Source organism: Amia ocellicauda, chromosome 19 (genome assembly GCF_036373705.1).
Source record: "Amia ocellicauda isolate fAmiCal2 chromosome 19, fAmiCal2.hap1, whole genome shotgun sequence".
NCBI classification, from domain to species: domain Eukaryota; kingdom Metazoa; phylum Chordata; class Actinopteri; order Amiiformes; family Amiidae; genus Amia; species Amia ocellicauda.
Window position 1 is genome coordinate 11,673,387 of NC_089868.1, and position 13,670 is coordinate 11,687,056.

At 41.5% G+C, this 13,670-nt stretch overlaps 1 protein-coding gene across 2 annotated transcripts in view; it reads right to left on the reverse strand.

The window, feature by feature from the left end:
- The window catches only part of syde2 (synapse defective 1, Rho GTPase, homolog 2 (C. elegans)), a 35,163-nt gene continuing 21,493 nt past the window's right edge, over positions 1-13,670 (reverse strand). For both annotated transcript variants that reach the window (XM_066691690.1, XM_066691691.1), the window contains exons 4-7: positions 12,408-12,534; positions 7,112-7,293; positions 6,077-6,308; positions 1-3,040 (exon numbers count right to left, since the gene is read on the reverse strand). In XM_066691690.1, the coding sequence (XP_066547787.1) occupies positions 2,469-3,040; positions 6,077-6,308; positions 7,112-7,293; positions 12,408-12,534 (1,113 nt within the window). In that variant the 3' untranslated portion in view covers positions 1-2,468. The remainder of the gene's footprint in view (positions 3,041-6,076; positions 6,309-7,111; positions 7,294-12,407; positions 12,535-13,670) is intronic.

Sequence of the window (13,670 nt, forward strand, 5' to 3'; positions counted from 1 at the left end):
TTCACTTGTAAAATATATACTTTAATGTGACAATACTCATGTATTCAGATCAGTACAAAGTAATAGTTTCATGTTTAGTGATAGCGTATCACTTTTTTGTAACAGATACAGCAAAAAGAAAACAAAACAATTATACTATACCAGAATTAAACCGTCTTGAGACATATATATAAGCAGGCAAAAGTATTGGCACCCTTCTTTCGAAACCATGATATACATGAAAGCATGTAGTTAAATCTGTACTTTAATATACATGTTTGAAGATCACTAAACTTCCTAGTGAGTTGAATGAAAGATTCCAGATAAAATTAGTTCAACAAGTACTTGCTCCAATCAATCAACATTCATAAACATCACAAATACACAAGAGGAGTTTAAGAATGATTGAGTAAATCAATTAACGAATCACATCGGAAATAAAGGGTCCCAGTGCTTTTGCCTGTGACTATGCGTCTCTATAACATTACAATTTGTGTTATTTATTTTTGATGAAAGCTGTGAGGAATACTCGTACATCAATACTAGGATAACAGAACCGGCACACAGTACACACTGTAAACACTGAAAAAGGAAATTAAACCGAATTTGAAGTGGGCCAGAGTGTCCATTTCCCTCTTAACATAATAAGAGATGAGAGAGCCTCGTGGAGCCGTTTCAGAAATGAAATAAGAACCCAATACAACAGTATATTCTTGTATATACACAGGAATAAATATATGTTAATGCTGATAATCAAGTGCTGCAATGCCTTTAATAATGCCCCCAAGGGCTATACTGTTACAATGCTTTATATACATTTTGAACCAATGTGGCAAAATGAAGAACAAAAGACAGTTCTCTGTCCCCTCTCAAAATATGAAAGTATATATAATAAAATGTCCCTACATTTATTTATTTTTAGGTATTTATTTTGTATTTTACCATTTACAATGTACATGGTCAGCTGCCAAAGAAAGTACCTGGGAGACAAATGTTCACTTATTCATGCTTTAAAAAATTAAATAAAAAGGTGGAAAAATTCAATAACATGAAATAAAATGGTTAATTTAGGAATAAAGCTTTTGACCATGTCCATTTCTGAATTCGAACACAAACATTGCTAGTGACTAAATAGAGACAAGGATAATATACATGGACGTATACAAACAGAACCAACATAACAAAGCATCTCTGCAATTAAACATTTTATATTTACACAGACCTCACAGACGACTTCAAAGCATAACATACATTTTTTTCCCCCAAGAAAGACGTGTACAGGTCTGGAGAAAACTGAAGGCGGCGATACATTAGGTTTAATATATAAACTACAGATTATTGAGAACTTTAAGCATACCGTGTCATACAATGTTAGACGCACACACGTGAAATGACCAGCTTACAGAATTACTGCCAATCGCATCCAGACATCTGTTCAATACTGACAATGCTATTTCCCTGGAAAGTGAAATCGTCCGGTCTGTGTTTAATAATAATCAATCAATCACAATAACTCAAGTCTTCCTCACAGCAGATATTTGTATCAAACAACCCCCCCACCCCGTCACAGGCCATTTCTGCTCTAGTTTTTTGGCGTTTGCCGCTAGGTGTGTCACTAAGGATTGCTTGTGCCACACGTTATCAAAAATATACAGGGTTAGAAAAATAGAACATTTGGAATCTTTGCATTTACATACAGTTATGGAGGAACAAACAATTTATATATTTTATATATTTTTTTTCCATATAACAGAACACGTTCCAATTAAAAGCTTCAGACGGAGCCGACCATTGCAGCACCTTGTGAATGCTTATTGTTGGTGACCAAGCCTCTCTTTCAGTATTAATATTATTAATTATTATTATTTTAGTTTAAAAACATAAATATAAATACAAACTGAAGCAGGCCTACCCCAGTCTCCTCCTGCCACCCACAACGTACCCCCCGTGGCCCAGCAGCAATTTAAGCATCTCTGAAGAGGAGGGTTCAACCCAAACTCAAGGAGGCTGGTCTTTGCCAGTCATCAGAGCTGAGAAATATGGCTGTACCATCTCTGAACGCCCCCTCCCCTCCCGAAGTCTGCTTCATAAGTGCATTGGTTTACATTTCAAAATGTACCTCAATAGAAAGCTCTCCACAATGTCTAAATTACCACCTTGACACAATTAAGGCACCTTTTTCACCCCTAAGGGTCAATGGATTCTTCTAATAAGAAGAAAAAAACAAAAACGAAAAATAGTCACAAAAACATCACGGAATGCCTACCACAGGTCAGACAACCCGACAGAGGAGGACAAATGAGGACCAACGGTTTCACGAACATCTGAAACACCTGCACACATGAATGCATACACACGCACACACACGCCCAATCAATCGCACACACACACACACACGCACACACGTCCATGCAGAGTCACAAAGGCAGGCCCTGTGCCATCGCAGATCGAGCCTTCGCCTTCCTCTCTCATGCCCGTTTGCCAGTCCATCAGTAGCCCACATTGAGCTTGTTCTTGTTCAGCTCCCTCTCCAGGTTGCCTATCAAAGTGTCGATGCTCTCCTGCAGGTCTTTGAGGTTCACGCGGTGGCTCAGCCCAGGACTGATCTCCTGGATTTTCATGTAGGCCTGGTAAGTGTGTTCTTTGGCTGGGGGGTCCGGAGACTGACTCAGAATGTGGTTGATGGGTTCCTCGGGCTTGGGGCCTTCCTCGCCCTGCTCACCGCCCCGTCCCTCTTCCTCCTCTTCCCTCTCGTCGTCCTCCACCACCTCCTCGGTGCTCCCGGCGTCTTCCGAAGGTACGTCGTCGTAATCCGCCTCCCCCTCTGTGTTGTCGCTCGGGGGCTGGAAGTAGCTCTCCCCGCAGCGGCTCCAGTCGCCGGCATAGCGGTTACTGGGGCTGTCCAGTCTCCCCGGCCTGGGCCTCAGCACCCCAGCCATGTCCACCTCGCTCAGGTTGAGCACCTGCGGCCGCTCCCTCCTCCGGCGCACATACTGGCTTCTGGAGGAGCGATCGCAGCCCACACCGGGACCAGCAGCTGTCTTGGCATGTGGATCAATCACTAAGATGAACAAAGAGAGAGAGGGATTGAGAAAAAGATGTTCACTACAGGATACTAAACAGTTTCAGAGTGCCTGTGAATACAAACAAAAGCACATGCCATGCATCCAAATCATGCCTCTCAAGACCAACCATTTTAATTTATTTATTTTTAGAAAGGGGCACTAGATGACTTGTATCTTTGTTATATATGAAAGAGATTGCACTGCAGACCATATTAAAATAAAATTAAAAATAAATAAATCAGCACTGCTAAGAAAGTAAAGCGTCAAACCCAAAACATCACAAAAAAACACTCGGTGCTTTCTTTGCTACTGTGCTGCAATACATTACCGAGTTTGAACTCGGTTTAAGCACTCAGACACAGCCATGTCCCAGTTACCTGAACTTCTCTTTACACCCCGGGAGTAACTACATTTTCCCACCATCTTTAGCAGCTACCTACGGTGAATGGTACAAAAAGTGTATTGATTTAAACTGTGCAGAACCTGATGTGAAATAAAAACACCAAAAGGCAGTTCTGTTACTGTTGTGTTGTGCTATATTGCATTATCAAACAGGATTGAGCTACAGAGAATGCCCAACCTTACCGAGGAACACTTAATCTAGTTTCCTGGTATATCCTGCTTGCCTTTTTTCAAACCCCCTGAAGTATAGGGATAGGTTTAAAAGGTTTAAAACACACCAGTGTATTTTCATGGTTCCTGACCTTGAGAGAGAGAGAGAGAGAGAGAGAGAGAGAGAGAGAGAGAGAGAGAGAGAGAAAACGAAAGCACTAAAAGCAACATTTAAAAAAAAAAAAAAAAACTGAACAGTATTGTTGCACTTGTAAGCCGTATCAAATCAGTTATTCTGAAATGCACCCCGCTTTACACTGAAGACACTCACTTATTTGAAGATGAAGAATGCATAAGTGTTTTGAATAGAGTTCAAAGCAGAGAGGACTTTAAACAAAGAAAAATCAAATCACAGTACCAAACGCTGAAGAAAATAGAGTATACCGAGAGAGAGCTTGGCGAGCCACTGAGAATAACAGCTCTATTTCCAGTCGTCACGGAGCAGAGAAATCTTCAAAGCCCGACGAGGTTGTCCCCATGTACAGGATAATGACTGACTGGCCGCAGTGTTTGCCACATGTAATGAACGGCAGTATATTCTCCCCTGTGGTTGCTAACCCTGGGCCCGAGGATAATGATCACAGCAGCTTTACACTTTAGCGGTAAGCGCCTGCGTCCCTGGCAGGCTAAAAATACTCCCCTGCTCACGTCAGCACCCCACTGAGCTCGGAGGTGCACGAGGGCTCTGCGGTCCAGAGATACTGAGACCAGGGCTCTGGTTGGCTTTCAGACCCGTGCAATCACAGTCCTGGCTTCAGCACCAAAGGTAAATAATTGCTTTACACTATCACTTCCTTCATGTGAGAGACCAATCGTTAATGCCTTTGTAAACTATTTATGCAAATAAGTAACAAAAAAAACGTGACTTCTTATAACCTGCAGTCAGAACATGTTTTTGTAAACTGCATTCACTGGAATATTACTTTTATTGCAAACACAGCTTTACTGCCCTTAATGAGTTCCACTGTATTTACCAGGAAGGTACGTCAGATCGTAGGATGTATACCTATGATCACAAAAACTAAAATGTAAACAGATGACACATTGCAAAACACTGATTTCCATAGTGTTCAGCTGTTTTACACTCATTTACACCCTAATAAGGATGAACTGTTTTGATCTGTGAAGATTAACTCCAATTTCATAAGACATACGACAACAAACCCCCTTGTGCGATGCCAACCAGCAATCTTCAGGTTTCAAAACATTTTGATTTCGTGGCCTTAAGAGACCTGCTTTGATGTTCAAGATCAATGCCCTCGCTCGGGAGCAATTAGAAAGGGTAATGGCACAATCATTACTGTTGAGTGCTTGCAGGTGAAAAGTTACACAACCCCTAAGACAACAGGTTTAGAAATGGTGCATTTCAAAAAAGGAAATTTCATATTTTTCCACTTCAGTTGAGGGTTTGTAATGACCTCCAGACTGCGTGTCAGCCAATATAATGTTTCTAGGCTTTGTCACTAAAGTAGGTTTGATAAACAAAATAGATCATTTCAATGTTTATTTTTTAATAATCTTTATATTCCTGAAGCACATATCCTGTAACTAGTCTGGGGATCTGGCTTAGTCTTTGGCTTCTCCGCATTTTCATCCTCGAAGTTTAAAATACCGCACACAAAACCATGTCCTGGCAGCACATTTCAAAACCAGAGAGAGAGAAGTACACAACTGCTTTCACACTGGCAACATCATTTATTTCTGCACGAAGAATGCTAAAATAACTTCACTGGCTCCCCAAACACAAGCCCGATGGGATTCACAGGAATGTTGTTCTTACAATTTTCACACACAACCAAATAACCCCGTGACAAGGGGGCTACCAGAGACGTGGGGCTCTTTCTAAAGGGCAGCAAGAGATATTTCCGCTTCAGAATGGTTCAAGAAAACAAGTAAATAGAACTTACAACGCAATCAAATAATGCCAGTGTTTATTGAATTGGAATAAATAAACGTGGCATATAAAACCTCCTGTAAAACACTATTCAGACTAGAAGGTAAGCGTACTTAGTGACAGGCATGGATTGCACACTGAGCTTTGTTTAGAAGGGCAATAGTCCTACTATATATGAGGGTGGAAGCGTGTTGAGCCGAATATAGTATAGTATACAGGAAATACCAGAAATGCATACCTTTACAGTAACTTGCTGCTCAGGTTGGCTGAACTGATACTGCCAAGTCATAATTCTCTAGATTTATAGCTTTATTCTTTATTGCACAGACCGTAATGCACGCTCAACCCGCAAAAGACTAAAGCATAAATCAAGACAAATCAAATCAGGAATACTGTGGCTCTGTTTTGGAAGTGCACTGAAATAAGCTTGGATGGTCACCATCCCGCCCCCTCAGCTGTGCAATATTATAATTCAGGGTTTCTTGAGTTGTACATGCGTGACGTTAGCATGTGTGTGTGTGTGTACCTGGCCAGAGCTGGAGCAGGTAGTGCAGCACCTCGATGTGCTTTTTGAAGTCGAGCGCGCTAGCCAGCTCCTCGGAATCGATGAAGACGCGGTTGCTGTGGTTGGAGGCGTCCTGTCGCTGGCTGAGAAGGACCGGCCCGAAACACACCGCCAGGTTCTGACACGTCATCTTGTTCACCTCGTGGTAGGATGCCACCAGCTTCAGGTGGTCGAGCAGCATCTTCAGAGTGGCCTACAAGTCACGACAGGAGAGACCTGGAGGTTAATTTCACAGATACTACTTAGGATTCCACTCTAGTAGTAACGTGAGTGAGGGAAATTCATAAAGCATTTCACATGCAGTCTACAATTTACAACGGAAGAACTTTGAGGTTAAGTTTACAGAGATCTTTAGGCCTCATTCTATACTAAAAAAGTGGTTCTTGTTTGGTTCACGTGAGCGAGGAATCAGTTGTGGAATATAGGTCAGACGCATTTCCTACACAATCAACACAAATTCCTTAGGAAACCGTGTCATACCCAAGTAGATTTATTGCCATTGGATTTTTCAATTTACTTTTTAAAGCCCTTTTCTGTACGAGCAGCAAAACAAACGCAGCTCTGCATTCTTTTGTGTAACCAGACCTATAAAACGGACGTGCGTGTCTTGCTGGATGAGAAGGGCTCAGCAGGTAAGAGAGCTTTTGCATAAAAAAACAAAAAGCTTTCATTCCAGCTCCTAAAGCAAGTGGGAGAGGCTTGTCGAGCACAAACCCCAGCCTCTCTACTTGCTCATACGTGTTGTCCTCTAGGGGTTCTGCAGGCAGGCCCGAGATGAATGTGTGTTTATGTCTGTCAGCAGCTGCATCCCCTCAATCAAAGTCATCTGGCAGAACTGCTGGTATGTCGGGAATGTCAAGGAGCAGAAAACAACGATAAGCTGCTGGAGCGAAACTCCAAGCAAGACAGCTCAGCCGAGAGGAAGGGTGACCAGTGCAGCAGCGCTTGACATATATATATATTTTTTTTTTTTTTTTTTTTTTTTTTTTTTTGTACCTTTTCCACCTCTGGCAAGTGGTCCAGAAGGCTGACCGTGTGTTCGGTGTCGCTGGGATCGTTCTCACAGCCACCGGCCCCGATCCTCAGCGGCCGCTTAGCCATGTGTTCCAGCACGGCTTCATACAACTGCTTGGTTATGAGAGGATATGGCAGTTCCCTCAGGTAGTCCTTAAGAACGCCTGGAAAACAAACCCGAAACCGACCATTAACATTTCAAAAGACTTCAATGAATTAACAAATGAATAAGTTAAGGAGTTCAAAAAAATGTATAAATAAAGACTTCATATCCCCTCTACCACAATAAAATCATCCACAGAAGCAGGGTAGACTTTTTCCCCCCAATGGAGCCTATTTTACCAACCCGGTATCCATTTTTCTGGAGCTTAATTCACAGATCCACATAATTGATTGAACATCAAGGTCAGGCAATCAGTCAGAATTGTCGATTCTTGTACTTAATTTAAGGGTTTTTTTTGGGTTTTTTTTTTTTTTTTTGCAGAGTGAAATCCAATAAAGCTTGTTCCCCCACAACCTCCAATATACATTCTGGATCAGCTGTTCTGAACACGCAAAATTACAGAAACGGGATTTCTTCCTACTACTACTACTACTAATTTTAGAGCCATTTGGATGCTAATATGTTGCATTCAAGTTCTGCTAGGCAACACCTTGGCAACTCCAAATAGGTGGTTGTAACAATCTTTTGAGTATCTTTTACTAGTCATCATGAAAAGTAAAAATAAGTCCTTTATCATTAGAAACTAGTTTCACTGAAGACAAGTAAGCATTGGTCAAAAAAGTCATTCAAATAGGCAGGAGTACAAGCATTAAGCTATTCAATGATGCTAGCAGAGGTAAGGACTCCAGGAACATGATTTAGTTTAAGTAGCCCGCATTTCAGGTCAATAATTGCATAATTTACACCTTCGGTACAATAAAAATAATAAATAAATAAATAAATAAAATAAAACCAAGGTAATAATATCTCTCAGAAAGTTTGCAAGACTAACAGTGGATTCTCAATTCTATTGTTAAAGGCACTGTATGGATTGATATTCTGATTTTGCAGCCAAGAGGTTTGTCTTTCATTATTATTCTGGGAATGCATAAGGTCTCATCAGATATCCGAGCGGGAGAACGTGCAACTTGTCAGGCGCTGAATGCCAGGCCTGTTCGGTGGCGGTGGCATTTACACCTGCGACTCACATTCCCAACCCTAGACAATAAGGAGGCAAGACATGAAACCAATACGGCCTCCCTTAATCCAAGCAAAAATGATGGGCATGTCAGCCCAAAAAAATAAAAAGTTAAGCCACTGCCAAGATTTGTCGTCGTCTTTGTTGGCAGCCAATTCTTTTTGTGTGTAAACAGATCTCAAATTTCGGCATGCCCATTGATTTTTCCACCTGACAAGTTCTGTGGTCTAGAATTGGAAAGAAAGCAATAATCAAGTGATGCAACTCACAATGGAGACCTAATAGTGTTAAATTATCAGCCCATAAAATGGAGAAGAAAAAAAAGATTTTAAACATGTTCTGACTGCTGGGAAATACATTGCTTTTTAAACACATCGGAGAGCATTTTTCTACTTATCAATCTTCTGTCTGGCTTCTCAAACATCCAGCAGGAGCCAATATACAGCTCTGGAAAAATTAAGAGACCACTTAACATTGATTTCTGAACCTGGAGTGGTCTCTTATTTTCTTCCAGATCTGTATATCTTCTTCAGTTCTAGCTAGAAAACAGTGATCTTTTGCTAATATGTGTTCTAGGAGTAAAGGAAGCTGCAAAAAATGGCTTTAAACGTGTTAAGGGCACCGGAAGTCAAGAGCTCTTCAAATATAAAAAACACGGTGCCTTATCCATTTTAAACTCCTTGCCATTATCTCCCATCTCAATCCCTACCCGCCATAAGAGGAACAGAATTAAACAAATACAATGGAAGATCATTAACTACCAGAGATTATTCAGTCCTTTGAAAAAACAAAATCCTCCGTTTCAGGCTTATCACTGCATAAAATGCTTTGATCTCATTTGTGAATACATTTCAAGGGATCCGTTGCAGATATCAATTTATATTTCTTCAGAGGGAAAATAAGAGCATAAAAAAAAAAAAAAAAAAAAAACAGCAGTGTGTTGACAGGGATGAGGGGCCTAAAATGAAGTTGCTTATTATGAATCCAAAACTGTGCCCCAGCTTTTGAACAATACTGGGCCTGATTACTTAAGACGGCACAGCTGTTCAAACATGTCCGAAACGCAGAAAAGAGACTTGAAAATTCATAAGGCTGCTAGAGAAACGCAGAGCAAGATACAGGCTTCAAACTTTCCTGTGAGAAATGAGATCAGAGAGCGAGGAAGCTGAACTTGAGCAAGATATAATTAGATTCAAGGCAGCTCTCAAGGCCAACGTATGCAAGATCAACGGATTCTCTCCGACAACTCGGGGAATGATGGGTAACACAGCTCAGTTGGGTGTAATCCTTTTAAAAACAAAAGCAAAACCATGTGGTACTTTTATGTAGATTCAGATACACACAAATTGATCTGTAAAACTGTGTTGACGTGTCAGAGCCTACCATAATGTGATATACCTTGATATGGTCCAATAACAAATACAGTAAAGCCTTAAGAATAAATAACCAACTCAAATAAGGCCAAATTAAAATCAGTGACCTTGGTTCAAAAGATTTTCAAACTAACAAAGACACTGGGATCACTGAACACTGAATACGTGAACAGCGTAAAGTAAAAACAACTTTGAAACACAAGCGCACTGGCTCATGCAGTCTCTGTCCCGGCTGGAAGATTCTTGCATATGTAAAGACCTACATTATGTACTCTCTCGATCTAAGCTGCTGTTTAACGCATGTTCACACAGACCCTCGGTCACATGCTTACAGCTCTAGCCTGGAAAACAAACGGAGACTTGTACTAGCTTAACGCGGTGACCAAGAGAGGCACAATCCCCGAGTGGAAAAATGCAGCCTAGCAAGCCGCCTTGCATGCGATTGTGACAACAACAACAAATTGTACCTCTTTGTACCCAGAGTGCCTACTGAAGGTTTTGCTAATCCCCACTGCATAAGCAAAATACCATCTTTGTTTGTTCGGCAACAAAGAGGGTGGTTGTTAATGACTTTTAATGTCTGAGAGGTGGGGGTAGGCCCTAAAGAGCAGCCACGATCAGTCCCCATCCCAGACTAACTTTTCTCCCTCAAAATTTGGTAATAAAACCACTGATGGAAGTGTTTTGCTTGCATCTTCTGCCACATTTAAAAAAATTGAAAGAAAAAGTAAAAACAACTTCCACAGCATTCACGTCAGCAGTTTCTCAGTACTTCTTAGAAGTTATCACTTGCGTTTCTTTTAGTGTTGGCATATATCCAAAACCCCCCGATAAGGCCCTGTATCTAACGCCAGTGCAATTACTACCAGGTGTAGCAACAACATCTGTTCACACAGCAAAAGTATATGTTTGCACTGTACAGACTTACAGAACATCAATGACATCATTGTCTAAAAAGTGTTCAGAGACCTGAAGCTTGCATCTATGGTACTGGGCAAGCAAAAAAAAGCTGTGAAGAAAAGAACAGCTGGTTTTATGCTGCATGAAATAGCACCTTATGGGATAAGACATGTTAAACACAGATTCATCTGATCTTTACCTGTAGAGCGCTCTAATCCTTAGACTGAAAAAAATGAATTGCTTACTGCAAATGATTATTAAGCTTAATATATTGTTCCTCCTGAAACTCCCAGTGGTTTGATGTTTTATGGTCACTAGTGCATCTGTATTAGAGTATTATTTGTTTTACAACCATCTAATTAACATAATATTACACAAGCTACAGACAAACACAGATTTAAAGCGAATACACTTCAATATCAGTTCCTCATAACGTTATCAGCATTGTGACTACCAGGGAATTGTAAACAAGAAATGCCACAGAAATATTAGCATGACTTAACCTATAAAAAAACATGATATACTATTTGTAGATCTTAATCTCTATATAATACAAGGTCCAACTGATCATGTGAATAGGACATTGCTAGCAGAAGACCTCTCCATGTCAAATCAGCACCTTTGAACCTCAGAGATCAGCAGTCTGTATGCAGGGGCCGGGGGTCTTCAGAAGTCAGTGTCGCCCAGGACTGGGCATGACCCCAGCGGCCATGGTCTTTAGAACGTCTGAAAGCCAATTACAGGAAAGAGAACACCCCCAATCGGGATGTTTAAATCAAGCCCGCCTCATCGCAGTGATTCGATTAACAGGGGCCGAGTACAGATAACAGTTGACGTTGACGCTAATTAAAAAAACAAAACAAGAAAAACCCGACCTGCAGATACTAAGAGCAAATTTGTGATTTGCCTTGGTAGAAAATGCCCAGAAATAGTGGTTTAAATCCCTTGATTAATAAGTCAAGTTCTACAGTTTGCAAAGAGATAAGGATGATCTCAAAAGCACAGCGGCGGACATGTTTTGCCAGCTCTGGATTGCACTTTGACACTTTGATTAATCCCTTTTGCTCCCTCTGCTTTTTAAAATCACACACTGCAGTTATTCCATCCCCCACCCCCCCACTTGGCTCTTCAACTTCAACAGCTTGTTAACTGCTATCTCTCTATGCAAAAACCCAACCCCCCTCCAGACCGTCTACCCCCTTCCCTAGCTATCCGCGACTCCCACTCCCCACAGAACAAATTTAGACAGCAAGCAAAAATCAACAATCCTCATCGGTGCTCGCTCTTTTTTTCTGGCCCGCTCAACTGTTAACGGTGTGCTTTAAACCGTAAAACATGCGAATTCATGTGGATCAAAGCGGACACGATGCAAGATCGTCACTGTGGGCCTCTTCCCAAAACCAACAAGTGCCAGCAAACTGGGGGCCACCACAGTCCTGCTCTCTTGGAGGGAAAAAGAAGAGCCTGTGGCAAACGCTAAAATAAAGAAATAAATACACCCAAAAAACGTATAAAATGAGGCGCTCTGCTCTGTTAAATGCCTGACCTTTCAAAATCTCTGGATAAGTCTATTCAATCATGTTTTACAAACACACACACACATAAATCCCCATGGTCTAACGGATTTAAAAGTAGAACGGAGCGAGTAAGACATTCCCAATCAAATTGCTGGGTATTCCACATGTGGAATGAGGGATATATCTGACAGACCTGAATGTGCAAAAAAGGTATTGTGGAGAGGGTGCATTTCGATTGCTTTCACTCATGTTTTTATTCAGCAGTAGTTACATTTACGCATTCAAAGAAACCTGCTGTGGGTAGTACCTGTGATGACATTGATGTCCGGGTACTGGTTCTCCGAGATCTCCACCGCCTTGCTGTCCCTCTCGAAGGCCTCGCGCAGCTCCTTCTTCACGGCCGCCGAGCCACACAGGCGATACAGGCCCACCACCTGCCAACACAACCAAGCACACGCATGGGCACACCGCTCAAGTCACGTCAGGGCACCCGGAGGTGGCACAGCCGATGAAAGGGTTTTCCCGCTCTGAATGGGTCAGTGTGTGGAGGCCGCCAGGCGACTGACCCACTTCTCTCAGTTTGCTGTGCTAAATACGCCCATTATCAGCTCGATATCTGATTATGAGCCCAAATCTCAGAGAGGTCCATGCTACCACAGTTCTGTCATCCTCATCGCTGCTGTGAAAACTTAAAGCATAACCTCTTGTACTACTGTGCGGTCCTAACTACAAACACTTGATAAACTCATTACTATTTTTTACTATGGAAGGCCACCCAATTCAAATGCAGTCTGGGATGTGTTAAGCATTATCATACTGCACTGAAATAAATAAAGTGCAAACAGAGTACAAGGCCATAAGAAGAGATTACGTATTCAAATTACTGGTATGTGTGTGTTTAAATAGGCACATCCGCATCACCCATAGGCACATCCTGCCTAGATAAAAATATATAGAGCACTGTGGTTTGAAACAAGTCAACCCGTGTGGTCTACCCTTCAACTCCTTTAAGACAATGACAAAACGAAGCCAGCTTTCCTTTTAGAAATATCTTCCACTCCAAGGCTGATTCTATGTTAGCTAGTCCTTGACTTTAGGAGGGCACCCAATTTAACAGCACATTAACGGAAAACAATGGCACTTTGTTTACAGCGGGGCATCGTACTAGTCACGCTAATTCTCCGGGTGCAAAACACTTAGTTTATCAACGGCAACCCCTGCAATCAAGCAGAAGCTGCGTTTATCTTGGGATTCTTATCTGCTTTCATTCTGAGATGCATCTCATGACAAGCAGCTTTGTTTTGCCATGTTTAGAGGCCAAAAGACTATTTATTGTATTTATTAGGGCCAGCAGATGGTTATCTTGTGGTATTTTAACACTACCTCATTTAGTGATTTTCCCCTGAGGGGGGAATAAGTAGGGGTTTAACTTAAATTTGTAAACCATGAGTTGCCACGGCCAGGCCATGTCACTAAAAGCCAATATGGATTATAATAAAAGGTAATTTAAATTTAATTTAATAAAAGCTTTCTCTTCAGGTGTCCAATTATTGCTTTGGTTGTGGCCTTT